The sequence below is a fragment of the Saccopteryx leptura genome, chromosome 2, assembly GCF_036850995.1.
Source record: "Saccopteryx leptura isolate mSacLep1 chromosome 2, mSacLep1_pri_phased_curated, whole genome shotgun sequence".
In the NCBI taxonomy this organism is placed as follows: domain Eukaryota; kingdom Metazoa; phylum Chordata; class Mammalia; order Chiroptera; family Emballonuridae; genus Saccopteryx; species Saccopteryx leptura.
Window position 1 is genome coordinate 245,309,823 of NC_089504.1, and position 27,506 is coordinate 245,337,328.

Sequence of the window (27,506 nt, forward strand, 5' to 3'; positions counted from 1 at the left end):
CTTTGAACCAGAAGTTCATAGTTTTCTGCTTTTTTGTTGCCAAGGAAGTTCTTTGTAACCGCCACAAAAGACTGCCATGCTGCTTTCTCCTCCTTATTCATCTTCCTGGCAAATTCTTTGTCACGTATGAGGGTTCGAATTTGAGGTCCATAGAATATACCTGCTTTTATGTTCTCGAAAGACAAGGCAGGAAAAGCAGAAATAATATGTTGAAAGCATTCACTTTCTCTATTCAAAGCCTGAACAAACTGCTTCATTAAGCCAAGTTTGATGTGAAGTGGGGGGGGGAAATGATCCTGTTTCAATTAACTACAGGTTCATTCACAGTATTTTGCATCCCTACTTCCAGAGCTTCATGTTTCGGCCACTCCTTCTGTGTCCAGTGTTTCTCCCCAGCTTGGCTGTCCCACAAACATAGAAAGCAAGGATACTTCGTGAAAACTCTCTGTTGTCCTAGCAGGAAATTTGCCATTTTAAGATCCACACAAATGATCCAGTTATGCTCCTCATACTTCAGAAAGTCGAGGACAATTCTTATGTCATTATGATCTTCTCGCAGATGAGTTGACTAACCAATTGGAACCGCTGCATAAACATTACCATTGTGTAGGAGAACACATTTCAGACTCCGTTTAGAGCTGTCAAGAAATAGCCGCCATTCTGTTGGACTGTAAGTGGTAACACCTAGCTGGCTGAGAAGACTACTGATATCATGACAGTAAACCAAGTGTTTGTCTTCAGAAAAAAAGTCCACAAAAATTTGTTCACGCTTCCTGAAACGAGCTGACCGGTGAAGTACATTCTTTTTTTTTTTTTTTTAATAATTTTATTTTTTTAATGGGGTGACATCAATAAATCAGGATACATATATTCAAAGATAACAAGTCCAGGTTATCTTGTCGTTCAATTATGTTGCATACCCATCACCCAAAGTCAGATTGTCCTCTGTCACCTTCTATCTTGTTTTCTTTGTGCCCCTCCCCCTCCCCCTTTCCCTCTCCCATTCCCCCCTCCCCCCCCGTAACCACCACACTCTTATCAATGTCTCTTAGTTTCACTTTTATGTCCCACCTACGTATGGAATAATGCAGTTCCTGGTTTTTTCTGATTTACTTATTTCGCTTCGTATCATGTTATCAAGATCCCACCATTTTGCTGTAAATGTTCCGATGTCATCATTTCTTATGGCTGAGTAGTATTCCATAGTGTATATGTGCCACATCTTCTTTATCCAGTCATCTATTGACGGGCTTTTTGGTTGTTTCCATGTCCTGGCCACTGTGAACAATGCCGCAATAAACATGGGGCTACATGTGTCTTTACGTATCAATGTTTCTGAGTTTTTGGGGTATATACCCAGTAGAGGGATTGCTGGGTCATAAGGTAGTTCCATTTTCAGTTTTTTGAGGAACCACCATACTTTCTTCCATAATGGTTGTACTACTTTACATTCCCACCAACAGTGTATGAGGGTTCCTTTTTCTCCACAGCCTCTCCAACATTTGCTATTACCTGTCTTGCTAATAATAGCTAATCGAACAGGTGTGAGGTGGTATCTCATTGCAGTTTTGATTTGCATTTCTCTAATAGCTAAAGAAGATGAGCATCTTTTCATATATCTGTTGGCCATTTGTATTTCTTCCTGGGAGAAGTGTCTGTTCATATCCTCTTCCCATTTTTTTATTGGATTGGTTGTTTGTTTGTTGTTGAGTTTTATGAGTTCTTTGTATATTTTGGATATTAGGCCCTTATCTGAGCTGTTGTTTGAAAATATCATTTCCCATTTAGTTGGCTTTCTGTTTATTTTGTTATCAGTTTCTCTTGCTGAGCAAAAACTTCTTAGTCTGATGTAGTCCCATTCATTAATTTTTGCCTTCACTTCTCTTGCCTGTGGAGTCAAATTCATAAAATGCTCTTTAAAACCCAGGTCCATGAGTTGAGTACCTATGTCTTCTTCTATGTACTTAATTGTTTCAGGTCTTATGTTTAGATCTTTGATCCATTTTGAGTTAATTTTTGTACAGGGGGAGAGACTGTAGTCCAGTTTCATTCTTTTGCATGTGGCTTTCCAATTTTCCCAGCACCATTTATTGAAGAGGCTTTCTTTTCTCCATTGTGTGTTGTTGGCCCCTTTATCAAAAATTATTTGACTATATATATGTGGTTTTATTTCTGGACTTTCTATTCTGTTCCATTGGTCTGAGTGTCTATTTTTCTGCCAATACCATGCTGTTTTGATTGTCGTGGCCCTATAATATAGTTTGAAGTCAGGTATTGTAATGCCCCCAGCTTCATTCTTTTTCTTTAGGATTGCTTTGGCTATTCGGGGTTTTTTATAGTTCCATATAAATCTGATGATTTTTTGCTCTATTTCTTTAAAAAACGTCATTGGAAGTTTGATGGGAATTGCATTAAATTTGTATATTGCTTTGGGTAATATAGCCATCTTGATTATATTTATTCTTCCTAGCCAAGAACAAGGTATATTCTTCCATCTCATTATGTCTTTTTCGATTTCCCTTAACAATGGTTTATAGTTTTCATTATATAAGTCCTTTACATTCTTTGTTATGTTTATTCCTAAGTATTTTATTTTTTTTGTTGCAATCGTGAAGGGGATTATTCTTTTGAGTTCGTTCTCAATTGTTTCATTGTTGGCATATAGAAAGGCTATTGACTTCTGTATGTTAATTTTGTATCCTGCGACCTTACTGTATTGACTTATTGTTTCTAGTAGCCTTTTTGTGGATTCTTTGGGGTTTTCGATGTATAGGATCATATCATCTGCAAAAAGTGATACCTTTACTTCTTCTTTTCCGATATGGATGCCTTTTATTTCTTTGTCTTGTCTGATTGCTCTGGCTAGAACCTCTAGTACCACATTAAATAAGAGTGGAGAGAGTGGACAACCCTGTCTTGTTCCTGATTTAGGGGGGAAAGCCTTCAGTTTAGTGCCATTTAATATGATGTTAGCTGATGGTTTATCATATATGGCCTTTATCATGTTGAGATATTTTCCTTCTATACCCATTTTGTTGAGAGTCTTAAACATAAAATTGTGTTGTATTTTATCGAAAGCCTTTTCTGCGTCTATTGATAAGATCATGTGGTTTTTGTTCTTTGTTTTGTTGATATGGTGTATTATGTTAACTGTTTTACATATGTTGAACCATCCTTGAGATTCTGGGATGAATCCCACTTGATCATGATGTATTATTTTTTTAATATGTTGTTGTATTCGATTTGCTAGTATTTTGTTTAGTATTTTAGCATCTGTATTCATTAGAGATATTGGTCTGTAGTTTTCTTTTTTTGTGCCATCCTTGCCTGGTTTTGGTATGAGGGTTATGTTGGCCTCATAAAATGTGTTTGGAAGTATTGCTTCTTCTTCAATTTTTTGGAAGACTTTGAGTAGAATAGGAACCAAGTCTTCTTTGAATGTTTGATAAAATTCGCTGGTATAGCCGTCAGGGCCTGGACTTTTATTTTTGGGGAGGTTTTTAATGGTTTTTTCTATTTCTTCTCTACTGATAGGTCTGTTTAGGCTTTCTGCTTCTTCTTGACTCAGTCTAGGAAGGTTGTATTGTTCTAGGAATTTATCCATTTCTTCTAGGTTGTTGAATTTAGTGGCATAAAGTTTTTCATAGTATTCTACAATAATTCTTTGTATATCTACGGTGTCCGTGGTGATTTCTCTTCTTTCATTTTGGATTTTGTTTATATGAGTTCTTTCTCTTTTTTCCTTGGTAAGTCTTGCCAAGGGTTTGTCAATTTTGTTGATCTTTTCAAAGAACCAGCTCCTTGTTCTATTAATTTTTTCTATAGTTTTTCTGTTCTCTAATTCATTTATTTCTGCTCTGATTCTTATTATCTCCTTTCTTCGGCTGGTTTTGGGTTGTCTTTGTTCTTCTTTTTCTAGTTCCTTAAGGTGGGAAGTTAAGTGGTTCACTTGGGCTCTCTCTTGTTTGTTCATATATGCCTGAAGTGATATGAACTTCCCTCTTATCACTGCTTTTGCTGCATCCCATAGATTCTGATATGTCGTATTGTCATTTTCATTAGTCTGTATATATCTTTTGATCTCTGCACTTATTTCTTCTTTGACCCATTCATTTTTTAAAAGTATGTTGTTTAGTTTCCACATTTTTGTGGGATTTTTTTCCTCTTTTTTGCAGTTGAATTCTAGTTTCAAGGCTTTATGATCAGAAAATATGCTTGGTACAACTTCAATTTTTCTGAATTTGCTGATGTTGTTTTTGTGGCCCAACATATGGTCAATTCTTGAGAATGATCCATGTACACTGGAGAAAAAAGTATAGTCAGTCACTTTGGGATGAAATGTCCTGTAGATGTCTATCATATCCAGGTGCTCTAGTGTTTTGTTTAAGGCCACTATGTCTTTGCTGATTCTCTGTTTGGATGACCGATCTAGAGCCGTCAGCGGTGTATTGAGGTCTCCAAGTATGATTGTGTTTTTGTCAGTTTTTGTTTTAAGATCAATAAGTAGCTGTCTTATATATTTTGGTGCTCCTTGGTTTGGTGCATATATATTAAGAATTGTTATGTCTTCTTGATTCAGTGTCCCCTTAGCCATTATGAAATGGCCATTTTTGTCTCTGAGTACTTTTCCTGTCTTGTAGTCAGCATTATCCGATATGAGTATTGCTACACCTGCTTTTTTTTGGATGTTATTTGCTTGGAGTATTGTTTTCCAGCCTTTCACTTTGAATTTGTTTTTATCCTTGTTACTTAGATGAGTTTCCTGTAGGCAGCATACAGTTGGATTTTCTTTTTTAATCCATTCTGCTACTCTGTGCCTTTTTATTGGTGAGTTTAATCCGTTTACATTTAGTGTAATTATTGATACTTGTGAGTTCCCTATTGCCATTTTATATCTTGCTTTCTGTTAGTTTTGTGTCTTGTTTGATCCTTCTCTTTCATTTTTCTATCTTTTGTTTTTATTTGGTTGTATTCCATACATCTTTCCTCTGTTGCTATCTTTTTTATCTCATGTGCTTCTGTGGTGGTTTTTTCAATGGTGATTACCTTTGAGTAATGAAAAGGGTCCCTACCCTGTTCATTGTAGCGAACTATTTTGTGAGTACTTTTGCACTCCATCGTCCTTTGCTACTGTTAATCTCCATCTTCTCCCCCTCTTTCTTTTTGTTGTTGTCACAGTTTAAATTTGGTTTTATTGTGTTCTTCTTGGAGCTTTTACTTGTGGCTCTGGTTTTTTTTTTTGTTCTTTGAATCTGACTGGAGAACCCCCTTTCGTAATTCCTGGAGTGGGACTTTTCTGATGATAAATTCCCTCATCTTTTCTGTATCTGTGAATGTTTTTATTTCTCCTTCATATTTGAAGGATAGCTTTGATGGGTATAGTATTCGTGGCTGAAAGTTCCTCTATTTCAGGACTTTAAATATTGGGGTCCACTCTCTTCTAGCTTGTAGAGTTTCTGTTGAGAAATCTGATGATAATCTAATGGGTCTTCCTTTATATGTTGTATTCTTCTTTTCCCTGGCTGCCTTGAGAATTTTTTCTTTGCTGTTGGTTTGTGTCAATTTCATTATGATATGCCTTGGAGTAGGTTTGTTGGGGTTAAGAAAACTCGGAGTTCTGTTTGCTTCTTGAACTTGAGGCTTTAGTTCTTTCCACAGGCTTGGGAAGTTCTCATCTATTATTTGTTTGAGTATGTTCTCCATTCCATTTTCTCTCTCTTCTCCCTCTGATATACCTATTATTCTTATGTTATTCTTTTTGATGGAGTCAGATAATTCTTGTAGGGCTATCTCATTTTTTTTAATTTTTGAGTCTCTTTCTTCTTCTCTCTGTTGTGCCTCAAGTTGCTTGTCTTCTATTTCACTAATCCTCTCTTCTATCTGACCTGTTCTATTAGCTAAGCTTGTTACTTCGTTTTTCAGCTTGTGAATTGAGTTTTTCATCTCTGTTTGATTTGTTTTTATAGTTTCAATTTCCTTGGACATATATTCTTTGTGTTCATTGAGTTGTTTTCTGAGCTCCCTAAATTGCCTTTCTGTGTTTTCTTGTATATCTCGGAGGATTTTTAGGATTTCTATCTTGAATTCTCTGTCATTTAGCTCCAAGGTTTCCAATATATTAAATTTTTTCTCCATAGATTTTTCCTCATCTAGCTGTGTTACCTCTCTTTCTTTTGTATCCATGATATTCGATTTTCTCTTCCTTAATGGCATCTGAGGGTGGTTTTGTTGATAGTATTAATGAGATTTAATAAAGAATAAAAAGTAAAAAAAAATAAAAAAATAAAAAATCGAAAAGAGTTTTTTTTTAAAATAATGAAATAAAGAAAAATAAAATAAAATAAAAATTTTTAAAAAAGGAAATTATTCCCCCCCTCCTTTTTTCCTCTCCTCTCCTCTCCCCTCTTTCTTGAGAAAATCTTGTGGTGAACTGTGAATTATAACAAACAATGCCTGTGATGGAGGGCCTGAATTGAGGAAAAGTAATAAAGGGGCAAAAAAAAGAAAAAAAAGAAAAAGAAAAAAAAAAGGGGGTATGGACCCACAAAAAGCAAATAAGGAAAAAATTTGGGTCAAGAATAAAATGATTTGCTTTTAGGTGTTGGTTGTCTAAGAGTTATGATGAGAGGAATAAGAGGAAAACAGAAAAATGGGGGGACAAATTAAAAAATTACTATTGTATTTAGTGGAACAAGAACTAGATAAAATGGAGAGCCAGGGATGGGAGCATTGCTAGTGAGTTAAAAAGGTGAAGTAAAAATCCCCCCAAATGCCACAAACATAAGTTTGAGTCCCAGATAAGATAATTTGTTTGTTATTGAGGTTTGAATGAGAGGAGATGTAAAGGAGAAAGGAAGAAACTAATATAGAGGAAGAAAAGAAAGAGAGAGAGAGAAAAAAAGAGGGAACCACTAAAAGAAGAAAAAAGAAAGGAGAGAGAGAGAGAGAGAGAGAGAGTTAAGGGTTTTGGAGTGCAACCGTCATAGAGAGAAAGGAAGAGGAGAGAAAAGATAATGGGAGATGTAACACTTATGGGTAGTGTAGTTCAAGGAGAGGAGAGAGTAAGACCGGCAGAGAGTTAATCGGCCAAATTGGAGGAGGAAAAAAAGTATCAAGAATGAAGATAAGAGAAACAGATGAACAAATATAATAAAATGGGATAGGTTATAAAGTCTGCAGATTATTCTTGATTTTGAGAGGTTATCTTCTTGCTTTTTCTTTTCTCTCCCTCTTCCTGGTCGGTGACTCTGTACCCCGGGTTCTGCCCCTTTGGCACGCTCAGGTAGAGGTTTGCAGTTGATAAGTCTCTATGGCAATGTCATGTATTGTGCTTTAGTCTTGTTGGCAGTCGAGGCTCATTAGCATTTATAGGCTCCGACAGTGAGAGAGTCCGTGTTCCTGGAGCCTTTCTCCTAGTCTTTCCTTCCTCAATTAGTAGCCTGATAATCCAGCTATGGGGTTGCTGCTGCCTCTGCCTGGATAGTAAGAGGCTCAAAGAGCTGGCAACTCCCCACTCTATTTCCACTCAGCACAGGGCTCTGGGTAAGGCTCAGTCAGTCAGAGCTGCTAGCATAATCAGGCGGGCTTTCCGCCCACTCAAAGACCTCTGGCTCTGCCACTCTGTCCGGTAACACAGGCAGGCGCCCACTTCCAGGGCGCTTGGAGGAAACTCTGGCTCACTATCTGTGTGTGCAGACTAGGATATCCGGCCAGCAGTCTCACGCTCTGAGTGAAACCCCCAACCGCATGGAAAAGTTGCAGCGTTGGAATTGGCTCTCGCTCCGTCCCCGTGCGCGGCTTTTGCAAGGCGCTGGGGCGGCCCGAGATTCCGCTTTGGCCCACACAAAGGCCCCTGACTCTGCCCCTCTGTGCGATAACACGGGCACGCACTGCCGAGGTACTCGGAGGAATCTCTCACTCACTATCTGCGTGCGCAGACCAGGATATGAGGCCGGCCGCGTTTCCCTCTGAGTGAAACCCCCACCAGCATGGAAAATTTCCACCGTTGGAATTAGTTCTCGCTCCCTCCCGTGCGCGGCTTTCCCAGGGCGCTGGGGCTGCCCAGAGATTCTGCTTTCAGCCCACAGAAAGGCCTCTGACTCTGCCTCTCTGTGGGGTAACACGGGCACCCACTCCCGGGGCTTAGGAAGAAATCTCTCGCCCACTAACTGCGCACCGACCAGGAGATCGGGTAAAATGGCTGCCCCGCTTGTCTTTCTTTGTTTGGGTTTGGCGCGAGTGTTAGCTTGTATTGCCCGGGTTGCCACAGGATGAGTTTTTCCTCGGCTTAGATCTCCGTGCCACAGCCTGGTTCGGCCGTTTGTGCCACGGCCTGGATCTATTCACCCCCTTTGCCCGCCTCAGTTTCTATATTCACAGTTACCAGAGAAAGCCGCCCTGTTTAGGTTAGTGAGGAAGGCGGAGCATTTCTTACTCCCTAATTCCTTCGGGGTTTGGTTATATATTTAGCCAATTTTTCACTCGACCATACCTTCAGGTGTATTGCAAAGCATCTGGAGGCTCCAAGTATAGGTTTTTCTGTTTCTGGTTGAAGATCTTGTTGAGTTTTGGGGGAGATTTATCGGTATCGCTTCCTACCCCGCCATTACTCTGACGTCATCTTGAAGTACATTCTTTTCTTGAAGCCTGGAGGCTAATAACTCAGCTGCTTTCTTTGATACGCCCAAATCTCTTACTAAGTCGTTCAATTCGGGTTGGCTAAACTGCTGAGGGGTTAATGACTGCTTGGCATCAGAAGAAGACCCTTCAGATTCTACAACCATTTCCTCATGCATCTTATCAAAATACACTTGATCACCATGTACACTTTCTTCATCCTTAGAAGAAATAAAACCATTGAAAACTGGAACCGGGAGTGTCTCAAGAGTGTGGGATAGGTCGTATTGCTGAAGGAATATTAGGATATGCGATCATATGCTGTTTTTTCCTGCCGATGTCTTCTGTATGGATCAGACAGAAATAACAGTCACTGCTGTGGTCCTTAGGTTCACGGCAAACCATGGGAATACCAAAAGGAATACCATTCCTTTGCATTTTCTTTTTGTCCAGTCACGAAGCATTTCCTCACAATTATGACACACAATATGAGGAGCCCAATTCTTGTCTTGATCGCCAAGGGGATCTTGAAAATAGGCAATATATGTACATGTCACAAATGATGAAATTGTGCCTTTGATGTTGAAGTGTGTAACAGCCACATATATAACAGAAGGTGTCAGGACTATTCTTACATTTACGCCTACTCGAAGCCATGATTCAATTTTAAAACAAAATAAGAGGGTGTTTTTATCAGATAATAATTTTTTACATTTAAAAACAAATGTTTCCCCTGAGCTCGGCTGTCCCACAAACAGAAAGAAAGGATACTTCGTGAAACCTCTCTGTTGTCCTAGCAGAAAATTTACCATTTTAATATCCACACAAATGATCCAGTTATGCTCCTCATACCACGTGCGCTTGCCGGGTGAACTCAATTCCATCTGGGGAAACATTAAATTACATTTAACTACAACTATGTAAAAGTGATGTTTGTAAAACATTAATTGCCTTGTGGTTGTGTTCAATCCAAGAGTCGTTGCAATTTAACTCCAATTTTAAAACCAATGCATGCCACTAAGTGTAACAAAAAAGAAATTAAAATTGCATAAAAACTACAGCATGTACCAAAAAATGGATTTTAGATTTGGAATCAGCGATGCAGAAATATATAGACACAGTTCTAAAACCTCATGCAACAGAAAATGAAAAACAAAATTTGTTCCCCAGTGTTATTTTTTTCTTAGAGGAAGAAAGGGAGATGAGGAACATCAACTTGTAGTAGCATCACTTCCCTTGATAGCTTCTCATCCATTCCTTAACATAGAGGGAGTGGTGCTCAAGCTGAGCCACTGACCCCTTGCTCCAGCCCCCAACCATGAGTTCAAACCAGCTATCTCTGGGCTCAAGCAGTGACCTTTGGATCATGTTAATGATCCTGTACTTCAGCTGGCGACCCCACACTCAAGCTGGTGAGTCTGCGCTCAAGCTGGATGAGCCCAAGCTCAAGTGGCAACCTCTCAGGTATAAAATGGAGATAACAGGACCTATCCTGTAGAACTCTTGTGAGCTCAATAAGATCATCTTGGTAACATAACGGGTTTCAAACCTGGGACCTCAGTGTCCCGGGTTGATGCTCTATCCAATGCCCCACCACTGGACAGGATATAAGTGTTTCTAATAGATTTGACTGATTGATTGTAGAGAGAAAGGAAAAGGGAGAGAAACATCAACTTGTTGTTCCACTTTTTTATGCATTCATTGCTTGATTCTTTTATGTGCCCTGACCTAAGATTGAACCCCATAACCTTAGCTGTTGAGGATGATGCTCTAATCAACTGAGCTACCCAGCTAGTGTTTGGCCAGAATTTTTTGATACTTTTTTTTTCTGTTCTCATGACCTTTTGATAATTTTAAGTACATGCACCCTAGTAAAATCAGACTTCCTGGATTCAGAACACTATTCTACTTTTAATTAATTGGGTAGCCTTGGAAGGTTGTTTATATACTCTGAGCCTCGGTGTTATCAGGTATGAAATGGAGATAACAGGACCTATCCTGTAGGACTCCTGTGAGCTCAATAAGATCATCTTGGTAACATAACGGGCTTAGCACCTTGCATGCCACATTCAAAAGTCTAAAAACAGGTTAGCTATTACTAATATTAATAATATTGAGATTAGTTGTCATGTCCTTATGCTTTTAAGTTTCCTTAAATCCTCTTTAAAAATAGCTGTTATATAAATTTAACAATAAATACATATAATCTAATAATAAGTAAAGTCGAGTCCTGACTATGGATCAAATTTTGAAATCTAGGTTTTTGGCAATTGGAATAGCAGAAATAAGGAAGTAAATAAGATTATTCTGTGTCTGAGATGTTTAACATGCAGTTTGATGGGGTACACATTAGTTTTTGTTGTCAGGAGGGGAGAGGTCATTCACATTACAGGCAGGACAGGACCTCTCAATAGCATCTTATCCTGGGTATAGCCTAGCCTTGGCATTCATTCATTTAATAAATAGTAACTGAGCATCAATCCAGAAGCTGAGTTATCTTACTAAACTCAGCAAGTGTCAGGCTTACAACAGATGCATAATTGCTAAATTTACATTTGTCAATAGACATACATTCATAAAAGAGTCATTTCCAGCAAGCGTAAGCTAATTTCTTTTTCTATTTGGAAAGCAGATGTGAACTGGAAGACTACTTGGTGAGTATAAACTCAAAACAAGAAAAACACAGGAATTTGAGTGAGACATTTTACATAAGCACCAACAGAGTCCCATGAAATGCACCTGTCCTGAAAGAGAAAACACCATTCTAGAGACCAGTAGCTCTCCAGCTCAAAACCCTGTATGCCTCTCCCAGAAACTACAAGACACAACCTAATAATATTTGCCTCTGAACCCTAGATCAGTGGTGGTCCCCAACCCCTGGGCTGTGGACCGATACCGGTCCGCAGAGAAAGAATAAATAACTTACATTATTTCAGGTTTATTTATATTTAAGTCTGAATGATGTTTTGTTTTTTAAAAATGACCAGATTCCCTCTGTTACATCCATCTAAGACTCATTCTTGACACTTGTCTCGGTCATGTGATACATTTATCCGTCCTACCCTAAAGGCTGGTCCGTGAAAATATATCCTGACATTAAACCGGTCCGTGACCCAAAAAAGGTTAAGGACCACTGCCCTAGATTCCTTATTACTGTGTCTAGTTTATGTCTAGATATATTACTTTTCCTCATTGAGTCACACTCTAGTGGGTATAAGACCTTTTCCGCAAGAGGACACACCGGAGGTGGTAGGCAGCATGGGAAGCAGCAGATGCTGTCTGTCCGCTGGGGGCTGGCAGCGCTAGGCCAGCAGCTTTACCACGTGCCCCAGCTGGGAGAACTCAATTTCCATCTGGGGAAAAAAACTGGAAGTCACAAGTCATCCCAGCCATTCCCTTAGGCTGCCGTTATCCCAGGAAGCGAAGTAGGGGGAGGGAATACACGTCAGAGACAGGAAAGGTGAGTGTTAGGTCACTGCAGGAGGGACGCACAAGGCCTGATGAGTTTTATAAGTAGTTTATTTTTGCATCTGCAAAACAGATGAGCTGAGACTCTAGTGGCATCAACAGAGAGAGGCAGGAAGAGGCTGTCTGATTGAGAGACTACACAGGCTTTTGCTGATGTAGGGGCTGGACATGCTCAGATGAGCATATCCTGGTTTGTGGCCTTGGTCACAGACTGTTTTCCTTTCCCAACCCTCAGGTCCCTCCAGAAGGCCTTGTCCCAAGGACACTTTCCAGAACCTTCCCAGGGTGGGGGGACTTGCTTAAGGGGAGGTTGAGGTTGGGTGAGGGGAACTGAAGTTTAAAGAGGCCTTGAGTTGAAAGACACCCTGGACCCAAACCTAACATTCCAGCCTTGTTTTTTTAAGGAAAAGGGGTGAAGGTCTCTTCTCCTGTAGCTACTTCCTGCTGGTTAGGGTCGGTGAAATATCTAGGGGCAGGGGCTGGTCTGGGGTTGGGCTCAGTGGTATGAAGTTAGGTGGTTTGAAGTGGTGACTTGAAGCAACATAGTCTCTCCGATGGACTGGTCTGTGAACGTCCTAAGGCGGTCCTGGAGAAAAGAGGAAAGGAGGTGTATGAGACATGGTCCGAAAATTAAAGCAAGTATGAGGAGCGATTTAGTACCTATGAAAGGGAGTAGCCGTGCGGAGCAATCGCACTTGTTTAACTAAGCATCCTCGGTGCTAGATGACATTCTCTTATCTTAGTGGCTCTTCTAGTTAGCTTATGAGCCATTTCTCTAACTAGGCCTGATTGGCATAGAAACAGCATTCCTCTTCTAGGAAGAGGCACGGTCCCTCTTTTAGCTGTAACAAGATCCAATTCTCACCTGTTTTGTAAGGTATGGGCTGTGAGAGTCTATTTGGTCCTGTAAATTGACTAAGCTTTTTGCAATATTCTCTAGGCTCTCTTGTAGACTCTCTGATAGGGTTTTGAAGTACTGTAGAGCTGTGACTAGTCCCCCTATATCTGTCCCAACTCCCGAAGTTATGTAGAGAGTTACTGAGAGAGGGATGAGCTGCACTGCCCTCCTCTGCTGGACTTGCTGAGTCACTGGACTAGGCAGGGACTGGTTGTTGGGGGCTGGATCAACACTGGGAGAGAGGTATGCTAGAGAACAGGATTCTGTCCAGTTTGTAGGAAGGCAGAGGTGGGCATCCTTGCTGCAGAGGAAGAATATTCCCTGTTGTGTTAAGCAGGGAGAGAGATGAACTGAGAAGAGGTGAGAAAGAGGAAAGGGAGGTGTGCTCCTTTCTTGAGGAGCGCACCTGTCCGGACTGATAATGCAGATGTCATTGCAGCCACGACTAAGAGTGAGAAATAGGTAGTTGTGTCAGGTGCAGTGAAAATGAGAGGGAGCAGTGAGGTGATCCAAGGGAAAGGGGGGGTAACAGCAGTTAAAAGAAGAGGCTTGAAATGTGGGAAAGGAGAACTGGACTGGCTGGAGAAAGCGGCTGTTTGTCTCAGGAGAGAGCTGGTAATTTATTCATTGAAACTAAAGTGTGCTTGGAAGTTGCATGCTGTTTTTGGCAGATGGTTAACTGAAGTGTTCCCTGAAGTTCTGGAGAAGTAGAAGGGGGCTTGACTTAGTAGGGGAGTGTGTAGAGCAGTGGAGTCAACCTGGTCCCTACCGCCCACTAGTGGGCGTTCCAGCTTTCAAGGTGGGTGGTAGTGGAGCACCAAAGTATAAATAAAAAGATAGATTTAACTATAGTAAGTTGTTTTATAAAGATTTATTCTGCCAAACTTAGCGAAAATTCGACATAAAGTACTTGGTAAGTAATTATTATTATATGCTTTAACTTGCTGTAATTCTGCTTTATAAATCTTATAAAGTTACTTCCCTACTCTATAAATTACCATTACTGTAGAACCAGTGGGCAGTTAGAAAATTTTACTACTAACAGAGATACAAAAGTGGGCGGTAGGTATAAAAAGGTTGACTACCCCTGGTGTAGAGCAACAGAGTCATTTTTGTGGGTGACATTAGGGGTGAGTGTTTTTAAATGGCTGCGTGAGTGTATGATGGGAAAGGTGCATTTGCAGTCAGTGTATGTGTTAATTTCGCATCCCTGGGCGAGGGTCAGTGCTCTGGTGAGAACTACTAATTCAGCTTGTTGGGATGTGGTTTCTAGGGGGAAGGATTTGGCCTTCATAGTTTGGTGGAGGGAAAGGCTTAAATTCAGGAGGGAGGGTGAGTTTGTGTAGCAAGTAAATCAGAAAGACTGGAAAGGAACAAACTGTTATTGGTTGTCCAAAAGTGAGTTTTTTGCTGTCTTATCCATCTCATCCTAGGATGGGGATTGGTCAGCTGAAATAAAGAGGAAGGAGGGAATAAAGCGGTGATTTCCTAGATGACAGAGGAAGGGGGTGATCAGTGATTTGGAGGGAATACTGTGGACCTCAACAATCGAGATGGAGGAAGGAAACAGCAGTTCTAAAAATGGAGGGGTACCAAATCAGTGGCCCCCATAGCTAACAGGAAAGAAATGCCTTACCGGTGACCTGTAGAGCTCCCCGAGGCGTCACCATTCAGATGGTGGAGGTGGGGGCCTGTGGTGAGGTTTCCTTTTTCCCCCAGGATGCCAAACAGTGCTGCTGCATCCAGGCTGGTGCTGGCAGCACAGCTCATGGCCTGTTCCTGCTCATGGATCCTCTGAGAATTAAGCCATCTATCCAGAAGCTGGAGGGAGAAGAGGATAAGAGGAGAGGTCTGTTTAGCTGCATCCCAGAGGACAGAAAGCTATTCTTGAACCTGGCTGTGACAAAGTATCGGGACAAGACTTCTGACAGCTGGACCTCTGTTGCCAACAGGCAGGTTACACGTGGGCCTGGCACCAGAGGCCTTCAGCCCTCCAGCCTCCAGCTTTTCTCTTCTTGAGCAGCATGGGCACGACGGTGTGGGTGTTGCTGCCTGCCAGCGAGCACATGGCCCGAAGGGTCTCCTTCTCAGTGTCGTGCTCCAGCTGCAACCTGAGCAGATACAGGATGTTCTCCACAATTTCCTTCACCTACAGGGTAGAGCCAGAGAACCTCAGTCATTCCTTCTTTACTTCCTTTCTTCCCCCTCCCTCTCTACCCAATCCTCAAACTCAGGGAGCCTACTGGCCAACCTGTCAGTGTTTCTTCTTAAGGCCAGTTCTGGGGTGCCAGACCCAGACCAGCAGAAACCACAAAAGGAATTCCAGAATGTTGTGCCAAAGCCCACTAGAGCAAATACCTGCCCACAGCCCTAAAGGCAGAGGGGACCCGCAGGCGACTCAGGAGACACAGGATCCCTCCTGAAGAAGGCAAAGGCCCTGGAGACACTCAGGGCTTTCCCTCCCAGCTAAGATCAACTTCCACCCATGAAACTGCAGGGACAGCCCAGCCCGTGGCAGCGCAATGGATTAAAAAGCAACGACCTGGAATACTGAGGTCACCCGTTCAAATCCCTGGGCTTGCCTAGTCAAGGCACATATGGGAGTTGATGCTTCCTCCCCCGTTCTCTCTCTCTCTAAAAGTGAATAAGTAAAATCTAAAATAAAATAGAGACAGAGAGACAGAGAGAGAGAGAGAGAGAGAGAGAGAGAGAGAGAGAGAGGAGGAGAAGGAAGGAAAGGGAAGGGAAAATAAGAGAAAAGAAAAAAGAAAACTGCAGAGACAGGGGCATTGCATGTGGAAGGACCATTAAGGCTCTTGTCTGGCCCTCAGGTCTCTAATCTCCGAACCTCAGGAAAGCCCCCCACCCCTTTTTTTTTTGTATTTTTCCGAAGCTGGAAACGGGGAGAGACGGTCAGACAGACTCCCGCATGCGCCCGACCAGGATCCACCCGGCATGCCCACCAGGGGGCAACGCTCTGCCCACCAGGGAGCGATGCTCTGCCCCTCCGGGGCGTTGCTCTGTTGTGAACAGAGCCACTCCAGCACCTGGGGCAGAGGTCAAGGAGCCATCCCCAGCGCCTGGGCCATCTTTGCTCCAATGGAGCCTCGTTGTGGGAGGGGAAGAGAGAGACAGAGAGGAAGGAGACGGGGAGAGGTGGAGAAGCCGATGGGCGCCTCTCCTGTGTGCCCTGGCCGGGAATCGAACCTTGGACCCCTTGCACGCCAGGCCGATGCTCTACCATTGAGCCAACCAGCCAGGGCCTAGCCCATTTTATTGAAATACCTCAAGGACACCCCCATGGTGTCCTTCCATTTCTGAAACCTGGGCCAGGCGAGTCACATAAATGACGGGAGGCAATGGGTGTCTGGGGGTGGGAGACAGGAGGGTCTGGAGAGCCAATGTTTATATAACGGGGATGGTAGCCACACACAGTTGCCCTATGTGACCCCATTTTAAAGTGTTTGTTTTTCAATGCAATGAGAAATGTAGAGTTTTTCATGCTAAACCTTCCCAGTTTTACGTTCGCCTAAAAGAAAATTTACGCAAAGGTCAGAACCATTCTGTGAGCTTGTTAGCAATCCACAGCCTTACCCTTCACAGCAGTCTGAGCCCCCTGCCACTCCCGGGATTCAGGGTCAATCCCCCAACAATGCCTATGCCCCTTCACAGACTGGTCATTTACTGAGGAATCGGCCACCAGGTAGGAGGCACTGCAGTTACAAACTCAGGATTACAATGTCAGAGCTCAGTGGGACCACAGAGAAAATTTAGTGCAAGCCTGCTTGTGAGAAGTGAGTGAATTAAAGCCACATGAGGACAGGGATGTGCCCAAGGCCCCCCAGCTGGTCAGTCACAGAGCCAGTGGAAGAGCCCAGAGCTCTTGGCTTTCAGTACAGAGCTCCCACCATTGCACCACACTACCTCTATGATGTCTGTGCCCCGCTCCTCCATGAGAGCACTCATCAACTGGGCTGAAGCCACAGACACCTCGGCCCTGCTGTCGGTCAGGTCCTTCTCTGCCATCAGCACCAGGTTGGTGAGCTGGGTCTGAGTGAAGAACTCAGCAAACGCCTGCAAAAGGGAGGAAGTGGGCTGGAAGTGGGGTCCCCTGCATAAAAGCCTGTGCCATCCCCCCTGGTTGGGGAGGGCTCCTCCGGGGACGTGATGTGCTTTTGTCCTAGGCCTGGGCTGCCGGCCCAGCTCCTAGAAGACTCGCTCACTGGGCTGGCGTGTTTGGGGATGGGGGAAAGAGAACTCTGACCTCAGATGCCGTGTGGGCTCAGAGGTCAGTGTTTGCAGAGCAGAGCACCGGGACAGGAGGGCTGGGGCTGAGACCCGCACTGCCATCTCTCTGAGGCACAGGTTGAGTCTACACATTGCTCACAAAGCACCGTTAGCACGAAGCAAGTGCTTCTGGGCGGGCGAGTAACAAGGAAGGAGTAGGGCTCATGATGCTCAAGGGGAACAAAGGGCAGCGTGTGGCAGGAAACCTCCCCCAAAGGAAAAGTTCCCATCTAGTAATGGAAGGGGAAGGGAGATGGGATCAGAGAGTCCCACCCCAGGAGGCTATAACACCATGTGGATGAGAGGCCCAGGCTCCCCCTACTTTGTCTCTGGTCCTGACGCCTCACCTTTGCAATCTCAAAGGTATTCTGGTTGAAAATGTTGGCACTATAAACTTCTATCTTGCCATCATCTTCCCGTAAGCCAGATGTCTTCCTCTGCATCTCTGAAACAAAGACAATGGGCCCGACCCCTCAGACACTCAGAAGGCATCCTAGCTCCCCGCTTCCCCACCTCGTACCCTCAAATTCCAACCGAACTAAGTCAGCTGGGGCTATGTACATCTAGTGGGGCTGAGAGAGGAGCAATGGGAATTAACGTCCTCGAGGAAGGCAGGGGGCTGAGGTCAAAGGAACCCCCACATTACCTGCCTCAGAGCAGAGACAGGATGGGGTAAAAGTATGGGGCTCAACCAGAGGAGGAGAAAAGATGTCAAAATTCTGTTTCCCGTGTTGGTGTTTTCTCCCAAGAGATTATCTGTGGATGGTTGGGGGCAGGTTGCTCAAAGGAAATGCGGTACTCAGGTAGCTTCTTGGCTGTCACTCTTCTGGGACTGGGTGTGTGGGGACGGCCGGGCCTAGGTGGGAGGCTGGAGGGGGGGTGACAGAGAGGGTTCCCCATACTCTTTTTCCGCAAGAGGACACAGTAGAGTTGGTAGACAGCCTTCGAAGACTGGAAGCGAATACTGGCCGCTGGGTCCTGGCAGTGCTTGGCCAGCAGCATTACCAAGTTCTCCAGCCGGGTGAACTCAATTTCCATCTGGGGAGAAAAGCGGAAGTCAGAAGTCATCCCAGCCATTCCCCTTAGGCTGAGATGTCACAGGAAACGAAGTAGGGGGTGGGAATGCCCATGTCAGAGACAGGAAAGGTGAAATTGGGTGAGGTGAACGGCAGTGAATGTAGACTGGTGAACTGTGGCCATAAAGGACATAAGGGATCACAGTTTTTAAATAACCTTACTTCCCCCCCTTCTTTGCCTCTTGACACCCCACTCATCTGTCAAGCCTACCTCAAATGCCTCTTCCCCAATAAAGCTATCCTTGACCCCCTCACTTGGAACTGTTTAGGTCTTTCATTCTCATATATTTGGTTAATATATTTATTATCAACTTGTATTTAAATTTGTTCTATGCATGTCCTCTCCCCACTGGACTGTAAGACACATGACGTCAGGAAACTGCCTTGGTCATCTGTGCATTCACTACAGCACCTAGCACAGTGCCTGGCACAAGGTGAGTATTTAGTAACTGTTAGTTCAGACAAACAGCATCAAACCGAACCAAGTGGAATGAAACATAATTGGTGGGTGCGGACAAAGACCAAGTAGAAGATGTCAGAAGGGAGAAAGGAGAAAACAAGTTGGAATGCACAGGAGAAAACAGGATGAGGCCTGGGGTGTGTGTGGGGGGGTAGAAATGGGAGGAGGAGAGGGAGTGACCGAGGCTAGGTAATGTAAGGAATGAAGTTTGGGATAAAGGTAGGGATTAGGGCAACCAGACAAGTATGAGGGCCGCTGGGCTCCCACTCACTTTGAAGTTGTCCATTTTTGCAGTAAAATCAAGAATTCTGGCAGCACAGCTCATGGCCCGCTCCTGCTCATGGATCCTCTGAGAATTAAGCCATCTATCCAGAAGCTGGAGGGAGAAGAGGATAAGAGGAGAGGTCTGTTCAGCTGCATCCCAGAGGACAGAAAGCTATTCTTGAACCTGGCTGTGACAAAGTATCGGGACAAGACTTCTGACAGCTGGACCTCTGTTGCCAACAGGCAGGTTACACGTGGGCCTGGCACCAGAGGCCTTCAGCCCTCCAGCCTCCAGCTTTTCTCTCATCTAGGAGCCAGAAATCTCCATTCCTACACCCCCTTCTTTCACGTTAAAGCAATGGCTCTCAAAATATATTGACTCTGATTCATTTCAGTGGGTCAACACACCCCAGTGTTCCTACCCACCTCCTCCCGTTCTTAAGTAGGAAGAGAACTCGGCAGTAACCAAAAAGAATCACTATATTCACAGTTTCCAGGGTAAAGTGCGTGTAAATCTGCTTGAATAAAATAATTATGAATGGGCCTGACTTGTGGTGGCGCAGTGGGATAAAGCGTTGACCTGGAAGTGCTGAGGTCGCCGGTTCAAAACCCTGGCTTGCCTGGTCAAGGCACATATGGGAGTTGATGCTTCCAGCTCCTCCCCCCCTTCTCTCTGTCTCTCTCTCCTCTCTCTCTCTCTCTCTCCTCTCTAAAATGAATAAAAAAAATAATTATGAATGATTTCACTTAAAAAACACAATGCATTATATTTTGAACTGAATAATGAAAATACAACACTATGTATGGGATGCAGCTAAAGTAATGTCATAAGGGAAATGTATAGCACTAAATATCTATATTAGAAAAGGAGAAATATCTGAAGTCAATAATCTGAGTTTCCACTTAGGAAAATAAAACTAATATATCTAATAAATTCAAAGCTAGTAAAAGAAAATACAACAGATAATATCAAAAATCAATGAAATTGAAAACAAAAACAAAAATATGAAGAGAATGAATAGAAAAAACAAACAAAAAGCTGGTTCTTTTAAAAGATCAATACTAATACTATTAATAAACTTCTAGCAAGACAAAGCAGAAAAAAAGACACAAGAATGAAAACTCTCTGCAGACATTAAAGCATAATAAGGAATACTACCGACAACTCTCACATAAATTCAACAATTTCGATAAAACGGAAACAATCAGTTTTACATAAACTAATACTCACTTAGGATAAACAGGTAGTCTGAATAATCCTATAACTCCTTTATAGACTGAACATGAAGATTTTAAAAACTTCCTATAAGAAAAATCTCCATGTCAAGATGGTATTAATGGTGAATTCTTCTAAACACCTAAATAAGAAATAATATCAATTTTTCTCAGAATCTTCTATGAGTTAGAAAAGAGAACACTTCCTAACTTGTTTTATGAGGCCAATATTAACTTGATACGCAAATCAACAAAGACTGCAAAAATGAAAAAGAAAGAAAACTACAAGTCAACATTTCTCATGACCATAGACACAAAAAGCCTCAACAAAATATTAACAAATTAAGCCCAGCAGTATATAGAAAGAATAATACACCACAATTAAGTGTGGTCTAAACTAGGAATGCAAGACTGCTTTTATACTTGAAAATTAATGTAATAGTCTACAGAAGAAAATTAACATGATCATATCAATTGATGCAGAAAGTATTTTACAGAATTCAACATCTCTTCATATTCAAAATTCTCAGCAAACTAGGAATAGAAGCAAACTTTCTAATTTGATGAATGGCATCTATAGAAAGCCTATAACAGACATCATATTTAGTGGTGTTGAGAATGAACGACTTTCCCCAAAGCTGGGAATGAGGCAAAGATGGCTACTATCACCACTCCTATTTAACATTATGCTGGAAGTCCTAGCAAGTACAATAAGGAATAAAAATGAAATAAAAGGTAGAAAATTAGAAGGAAAAAAAATGAAATGGTCCCTATTTGCAAACAAGATGATTTCTACATAGAAATATTCTAAACAATTTCACAGCCCCGACCAAAAGTCTTATATGTAAACCCGAAAATGCAACTGAATTTCTATATGCTAGGAATGAAAAATTGGAAATCAAAATCTTCTGAATGATTGCATTTATAATATCAAAAATTGAAGTATTTAGATATGCACAGTATCTTAATGCTGAAAACTCCAAATACTAATTAACAAAATCAAAATAGATTGAACAATAATGAGACATAAACTTGATTATGGATTAGAAGACTCAACATCATCAAGATTTCAATTCTTATAAGCTGAATCTATGGATTTAAGGCAACTCCATAAAAGATACAAAGAAGAAAGAGAAATTATATCACACAATTTTAAGACTTTACTAAAGCCATTTACACACTGGAATACTACACAGCTGTAAAAAAGAAGAAAATCTTACCCTTTGTGACAGCATGGATAGACCTGGAGATTATTATAAGTGAAATAAGCCAGTCAGAGAAAGACAAATACCATATGATCTCACTTCTATGTGGAATCGAATGTAAACAAACTGAACTGATGAACGAAAGAGAAAGTCATGACAGCTGTCAGACGGAGTAGGGGGAGGGGACTGGATGAGAGAAGGTGAAGACATCAGTCAGAAAACATACAAACACAACACACAGACAACCGTGTGGCGACAGCCAGAGGGAAAGGGTGGTGGGGGCTAGGTGGGGTGGGCAAAAATGGGAAAATGGAGGCCAAGAGACTTTGCTTGGGGCAGAGGGCACATGATGCAGTGTGCAGAAGGGGTTTTATTGGTGTGTACACTTGAAACCTGGATGGATTTACAAACCAATGTCATCCAATAAATTCAGTTAATAAAATACATAAGTAATTTAAAAGACTTTACGAAGCTAAAATAATCAAGATAGTGTGGTACTGATGAAAAGATAAAAAAACCAGTGGAACACAACGCAGAGTCCAACACAGATCTACACAAACAAGGCCAATCGATTCTGACAAATGTATAAATGCAATTCAATACATGAAGGATCCTGTTGAAACAATTGCAAAATATTGAACTGCAACCTAAATCTCATACTTTATATAAAAATTAATTCAAGATGGGTCACAGGTTTAAATGTAAAACATAAAACTAAACAGCTTTCAGAAGAAAACAGAGAAGAAATACTCAGGACCTACTTCTTGGACATGACACCAAATCACAATTCAAGAAAGAAAAAAATATAAAATAGACTTCATCAAAATTTAGGACGTTGGCTCTTTAGAGGACCCTGTCAAGAGAATGCCAGGACAAAGTACAGGTGGCTCTCTCTGTGGAGCACGCCCCTGCCCCAGGTGCACTTTTCTTGCCTCTCCCTTTCTTAAGCTCCAAGCGCCCTTCTTTCGCCCTGTAACTAGTTTCCTGAGCCCATTTCTCCAACAGCTCACTTCTTCTACCTATGTAACTTTCCTTTTATTTATTTATTTATTTTGTATTTTTCCAAAGCTAGAAGTGAGGAGGCAGTCAGAGAGACTCCCGCATGCGCCAGGCTGTGATCCACCTGGCATGTCCACTAGGGGGCAATGCTCTGCCTATCTGGGGTGTTACTCCCTTGCTGCCGGAGCCATTTTAGCGCCTGAGGCGGAGGCCATGGAGCTATCCTCAGTGCCCCGGCAAACTTTGCTCCAATGGAGCCTTGGCTGCGGGAGGGTAAGAGAGACAGAGAGGAAGGAGAGGGGGAGGGGTGGAGAAGCAGATGGGCGCCTCTCCTATGTGCCCTGGCCAGGAATCAAACCCGGGACTTCACACACTGGGCCGATGCTCTACCACTGAGCAAGTGGCCAGGGCCCTACCTCTGTGACTTTCTAAACTTTCTCTTGAAGTTCAGGGTAAAAATAAGTTAAACTACAGATTGGATAAAAACATTTGCAAATTATGAATCTGACGAAAGACATGTGGCCATTAAATTTAGTGAAAGAAACCAATCTCATAAAAGCTGACATACTGGATAATTCCATGTGTATAACATTCTCAAAATGACAAAGTTACTGAGACAAAGAATAGAGTGGCGGCTGCCCGGGAATAGAGACAAGGGGGAGAGGAGATACGGCTAAAAAGGGGTAGCATGAGGGAATTTCTCTTGGGGAGGGAGTATCCTATATCATTATGGTGGTGGTGGTGATGGGGACACAATTCTATAAAAAAGATCAATTGCAGCCCTGGCCAGGTAGCTCAGCGGTAGAGCGTCAGCCTGGCGTGCAGGAGTCCCGGGTTCGATTCCCGGCCAGGGCACACAGGAGAGGCACTCATCTGCTTCTCCACCCCTCCCCCTCTCCTTCCTCTCTTTCTCTTCCCCTCCTGCAGCCAAGGCTCCATTGGAGCAAAGTTGGCCCGGGCACTGAGGACGGCTCTGTGGCCTCTGCCTCAGGTGCTAGAATGGCTCTAGTTGCAGCAGAGCGGTGCCTCAGATGGGCGGAGCATCGCCCCCTGGTGGGCATGCCGGGTGGATCCCGGTCGGGTACATGTGGGAGTCTGTCTGACTGCCTCCCCGTTTCTAGCTTCAGAAAAAAAAAAGAAAAAAAGAAAAAAAAATCATGTTCACCCAGAACCTCTGAATGTGACCTTGTTCAGAATTAAGGTCTTTGTAGATAATTCAAGTTAAGGTGAATTAGTATTGAATATGGTGGGTCCTAATCCAATGACGGCTGTCCTTATTAAAAAGAGAAAATGAACACACACAGAAGAATGCTCTGTGAAAATAAATGGGGCAGAGATTGAAAAGAGCTGTAACTAAGCCAAGACACTACAAGTTGCCAGGGGCCACCAGAAGCTAGGAGAGACGCATGAAACAGATGCTCCCTCACAGCCTCCAGGAGGAACCAACCTCGCTGAGACCCTGATTCTGGACTTCTAGCCTTTGGAACTGTGAGAGAATGTAATTCTGTTGTCTGAAGCCACTCATCTGTGGTACTCTGTTATGGCAGCCCTAGGACACCAATACACTGACTATCGGGGGCTTCGTCCCACTGACCTCCAAGCAGTTCTCCATCCAAGTGGGTGTCTCAAGAACAAGTGCCTCCATTAGACTTTGGAGGGATTGCAGAGTCTCATCCAACAGAACCTGAGGGGAAAAGAGAATTGCAGAGGTATCAGCCACAACGCCCCTTTCTAAACTCTGCTCAGCACTCTGGCTCTCTCTCCCAGGACGCCTTCCTGGAAAACGGCTGCTCCAAAGGTTTCTCCCTACCTTCCAAGCGCTGCCTGCCCGCCATTCACTTGAACAGATTCCTGTGTTGTTTTCACCAGAGCACAAAGGTCCACCTGCTGTGCACTTTGTCCTGGTGGGCTGGGAGTTCCCCGACAACATGGCTGCCCCGCCCCCTCCACCCTCACTCCCTCACTGGAGCCCACCAGGGACTCTGCCATGGGGAGCAGCCATGACTGAGGGCTGGCCAGGCAAGCTGCAGGGCACCTGAGTCACAAAAGCTAGGACAGTGGGCTTCTCTCTCTCGCCCTTGACTGAACTCAGTGGCCTTGCAAAAAAGAGGAAGCTATCGGAAGAAAGAGCAATAAAACAGGAAAGGGAGGGAACAATAGAAAAATGTGAAAGAGCCAGGAAGATGGAAAGAAAGGAACTAAGAGAAGGAGGAACATGTGACTATTACAGGAAAGGGTACAGGCAATCTGGGATGATATCTTAGTGTTTCGGTTCCTCAGAGGCTTGAGGGAATGGGGGACCAGTGATGGCGATGGAGTTGCCTTGTCAGACACATCCTGAAAACAGAGGAAGCCTGTGACAGAAGTAATGAAAGACAGGCCTGCCAGGTACTTCCAAAATCCCATCCAAAAAATTCTTGGCAAAAAGTCGTCACAGGGCTCTGTGGCCTCTGCCTCAGGCGCTAGAATGGCTCTGGTTGCCGCAGAGCAACGCCCCAGATGGGCACATCGCCCCCTGGTGGGCATGCTGGGTAGATCCCGGTCGGGTGCATGCGGGAGTCTGTCTGACTGCCTCCCCGTTTCCAGCTTCAGAAAGATACAAAAAAAAAAAAAAGTCGTCACAGGTATTGTACTGTAATTTTTAAAACTCCTTATGCAAGAAGCAGAAGCAGAAAATAGAAGGTGGGGACCGACCAGGGGATAAAGAGCTGAAATAGAACCAGGGCAGCAGAGGCAGAGTGGGTGGCATGTTGTTACTTGAAGTTACTGATGATGGTCATTGTCTTCTGTCTAATGGGGCTGGAGATGGACGTCAATGGCTCCTCCCTGATTAGCTCCTGTCACACGTACACACAGAGGATGGTGAACATATTCTTCTTGCCTGCCTCTACCTCCTCCCACTCCAGGTTTCATTCATGAGAAGGTGAAATGTAGAATGACTAGGGACTCCAAAAGACTCTGAGGACATCACCTCTCTCCTACTCCCAACCACACCTTCCCCACAGGACTCATTTCTGCTTTGAGGATGGGAAAGGGGGCACTAATAGAAAAAGCAACACCAGAAGATCTGGACTTCTACCTTCAGGCCTAGCCTAGGAGTGTTACCAACAGTTCCCACAGGACCCACCCTCCCTATCCATGCACTCCCTCCTCCATCCCCGAGAGGTACTCACCACCATACAGATTACAATTGAAGAGGAAGACAGGGGAGGGGAAAGAGAGGGGTGGTGAAGCAGATGGTTCATTCTCCTGTGTGCCTTGACTGGGAATTCTAAACACCAGGCTGCCGCTCTACCACTGAGCCAACCAGCCAGGACCCCAACTCTCTCTCTCTCTTTTTTTTTTACAGACAGAGAGTCAGAGAGAAGGATAGACAGGGACAGACACACAGACAGGAAGGGGGAGATGAGAAGCATCAATCATTAGTTTTTCATTGTGCGTTGCAACACCTTACTTAACTGTTCATTGATTGCTTTCTCATATGTGCCTTGACCGTGGGCCTTCAGCAGACCGAGTGACCCCTTGCTCAAGCCAGCGACCTTGGGCTCAAGCTGGTGAGCTTTTGCTCAAACCAGATGAGCCCGCGCTCAAGCTGGCGACCTCGGGGTCTCGAACCTGGGTCTTCCGCATCCGAGTGACCCCTTGCTCAAGCCAGCGACCTTGGGCTCAAGCTGGTGAGCTTTTGCTCAAACCAGATGAGCCCGCGCTCAAGCTGGCGACCTCGGGGTCTCGAACCTGGGTCTTCCGCATCCCAGTTCAATGCTCTATCCATTGCGCCACCGCCCGGTCCGGCTGACTCTCTTTTTTTTAATTGACGTCACTATTTCTCTCCCATGGAGAGTCTTAAATAGTCGCTTCTTTCTTGGGGAGGCATTCATACAAAGTATATTAAAGAACTTTGTTTTCATATGGCTCATAATAGAAGCAGAGCCTGGCTGAGAATTAATATTCTTTTCAATTTTTTCCAGAAGTGTGTTGACCAACATCTGGTTAGACTCTACAGGATCATTCTTCAGTTTCTGAAGAGCTAAAATGAGAAAAGAGGTCAACACAGATTCTCAGTCTCCAAGGACTCTTGACCCAATCCCCGTTATTTTCCATCCACATGTCAGATTACATTATAACTTCATACAGAATACTTTGTCACTGTAATAGTAATACTGTTTTATGTAGGACAATGTTTAAATACAAACTGTTTTTTAAAAAGGAAAGGAAGAGAAGTACTCAATACCGAAAAAAACCCCCAATGTCTATATTTTCATACCTGTTCTTGCACTATTTCTTAAATATCTAATATAGACATATTTTTATGAAAATAGAATTGATATTTCTTCCTATAAAATATTCCTCTATATAATAGAATATCCAATGACATGATTTTAGCATAACTTCTTTGATGAACCCCTTATTAGTGAGTAACTAGGTGTTTGCAATGTCTCACTGTTATAAACCACAACCATTCATTCACTCAGCAACTATTTATTGAGACTGTCATCAAGCACTGTGCCATGTGCTGGGGACACAGTGGGGAATATGAAAGAAGATTCCCCATAGCCAAGAACTTAACTCTCTAGTGCAGGAACAATCAAGTAAGGAAGTAAACATGAATTAAGTACAAAGAAGGAAATTTAAGAGTGCTGAGAACAAATAACTGGGAAGGACCCCTTAAGATAGGCCACTCAGAAAGAGCCTTTCTGAGAAGGTGACAGCTGCGCTAAAATCCAAAGAATGAGAGCCACCCACTGAGCCAGCCCCATAAAGAGCAAGGGCACAAGCACTCCCAGTTGAGGACGGGGGTGAGGGGTCTATTCACAGTGCAGAAAGTAGCAGTGTGGCTTCTAGTGATGGAAAGTGATGTAGCTAAGGGTGCAGAGAAGTCAGCAGCCAGATCTGGCAGGACCTTGTGGCCCAGAGCAAGGGACCAGACTTTGATGCAAAGAGCAGTGGAAAGCCACTGAAGAGGCTGAAGCAAGGGGGTGACATGACCCGCTGTACATGTTTCAGAGAGAACCTGGCTG

The 27,506-nt window shown here is 43.3% G+C and overlaps 3 protein-coding genes across 6 annotated transcripts in view; all 3 read right to left on the minus strand.

Annotated features, from left to right (window-relative positions):
* Nucleotides 1-27,506, minus strand: part of LOC136395739 (calcium/calmodulin-dependent protein kinase kinase 2-like) — a 1,028,348-nt gene that overhangs the window by 56,679 nt on the left and 944,163 nt on the right.
* LOC136395730 (maestro heat-like repeat-containing protein family member 7) lies at nucleotides 12,118-24,418 on the minus strand. Its single transcript, XM_066370979.1, has 8 exons — nucleotides 24,299-24,418; nucleotides 24,083-24,172; nucleotides 19,077-19,181; nucleotides 18,172-18,307; nucleotides 17,617-17,714; nucleotides 16,907-17,056; nucleotides 14,619-15,131; nucleotides 12,118-12,670 (listed from the first exon to the last, which is right to left on the minus strand). Exons 1-7 carry the CDS (start codon nucleotides 24,416-24,418, stop codon nucleotides 14,940-14,942), a joined length of 891 nt encoding a protein of 296 aa, XP_066227076.1. The 3' UTR covers nucleotides 12,118-12,670; nucleotides 14,619-14,939.
* Nucleotides 25,266-27,506, minus strand: part of LOC136395728 (maestro heat-like repeat-containing protein family member 7) — a 54,060-nt gene continuing 51,819 nt past the window's right edge. For 3 of the 4 annotated variants that reach the window (XM_066370976.1, XM_066370977.1, XM_066370978.1), the window contains one exon: nucleotides 25,753-26,515. In XM_066370976.1, coding sequence (XP_066227073.1) covers nucleotides 26,253-26,515 — 263 coding nt within the window. In that variant the 3' untranslated portion in view covers nucleotides 25,753-26,252. Of the gene's footprint in view, nucleotides 25,326-25,661; nucleotides 26,516-27,506 lie in introns of those variants that run through there. The other variant, XR_010749377.1, reaches the window with a different exon arrangement.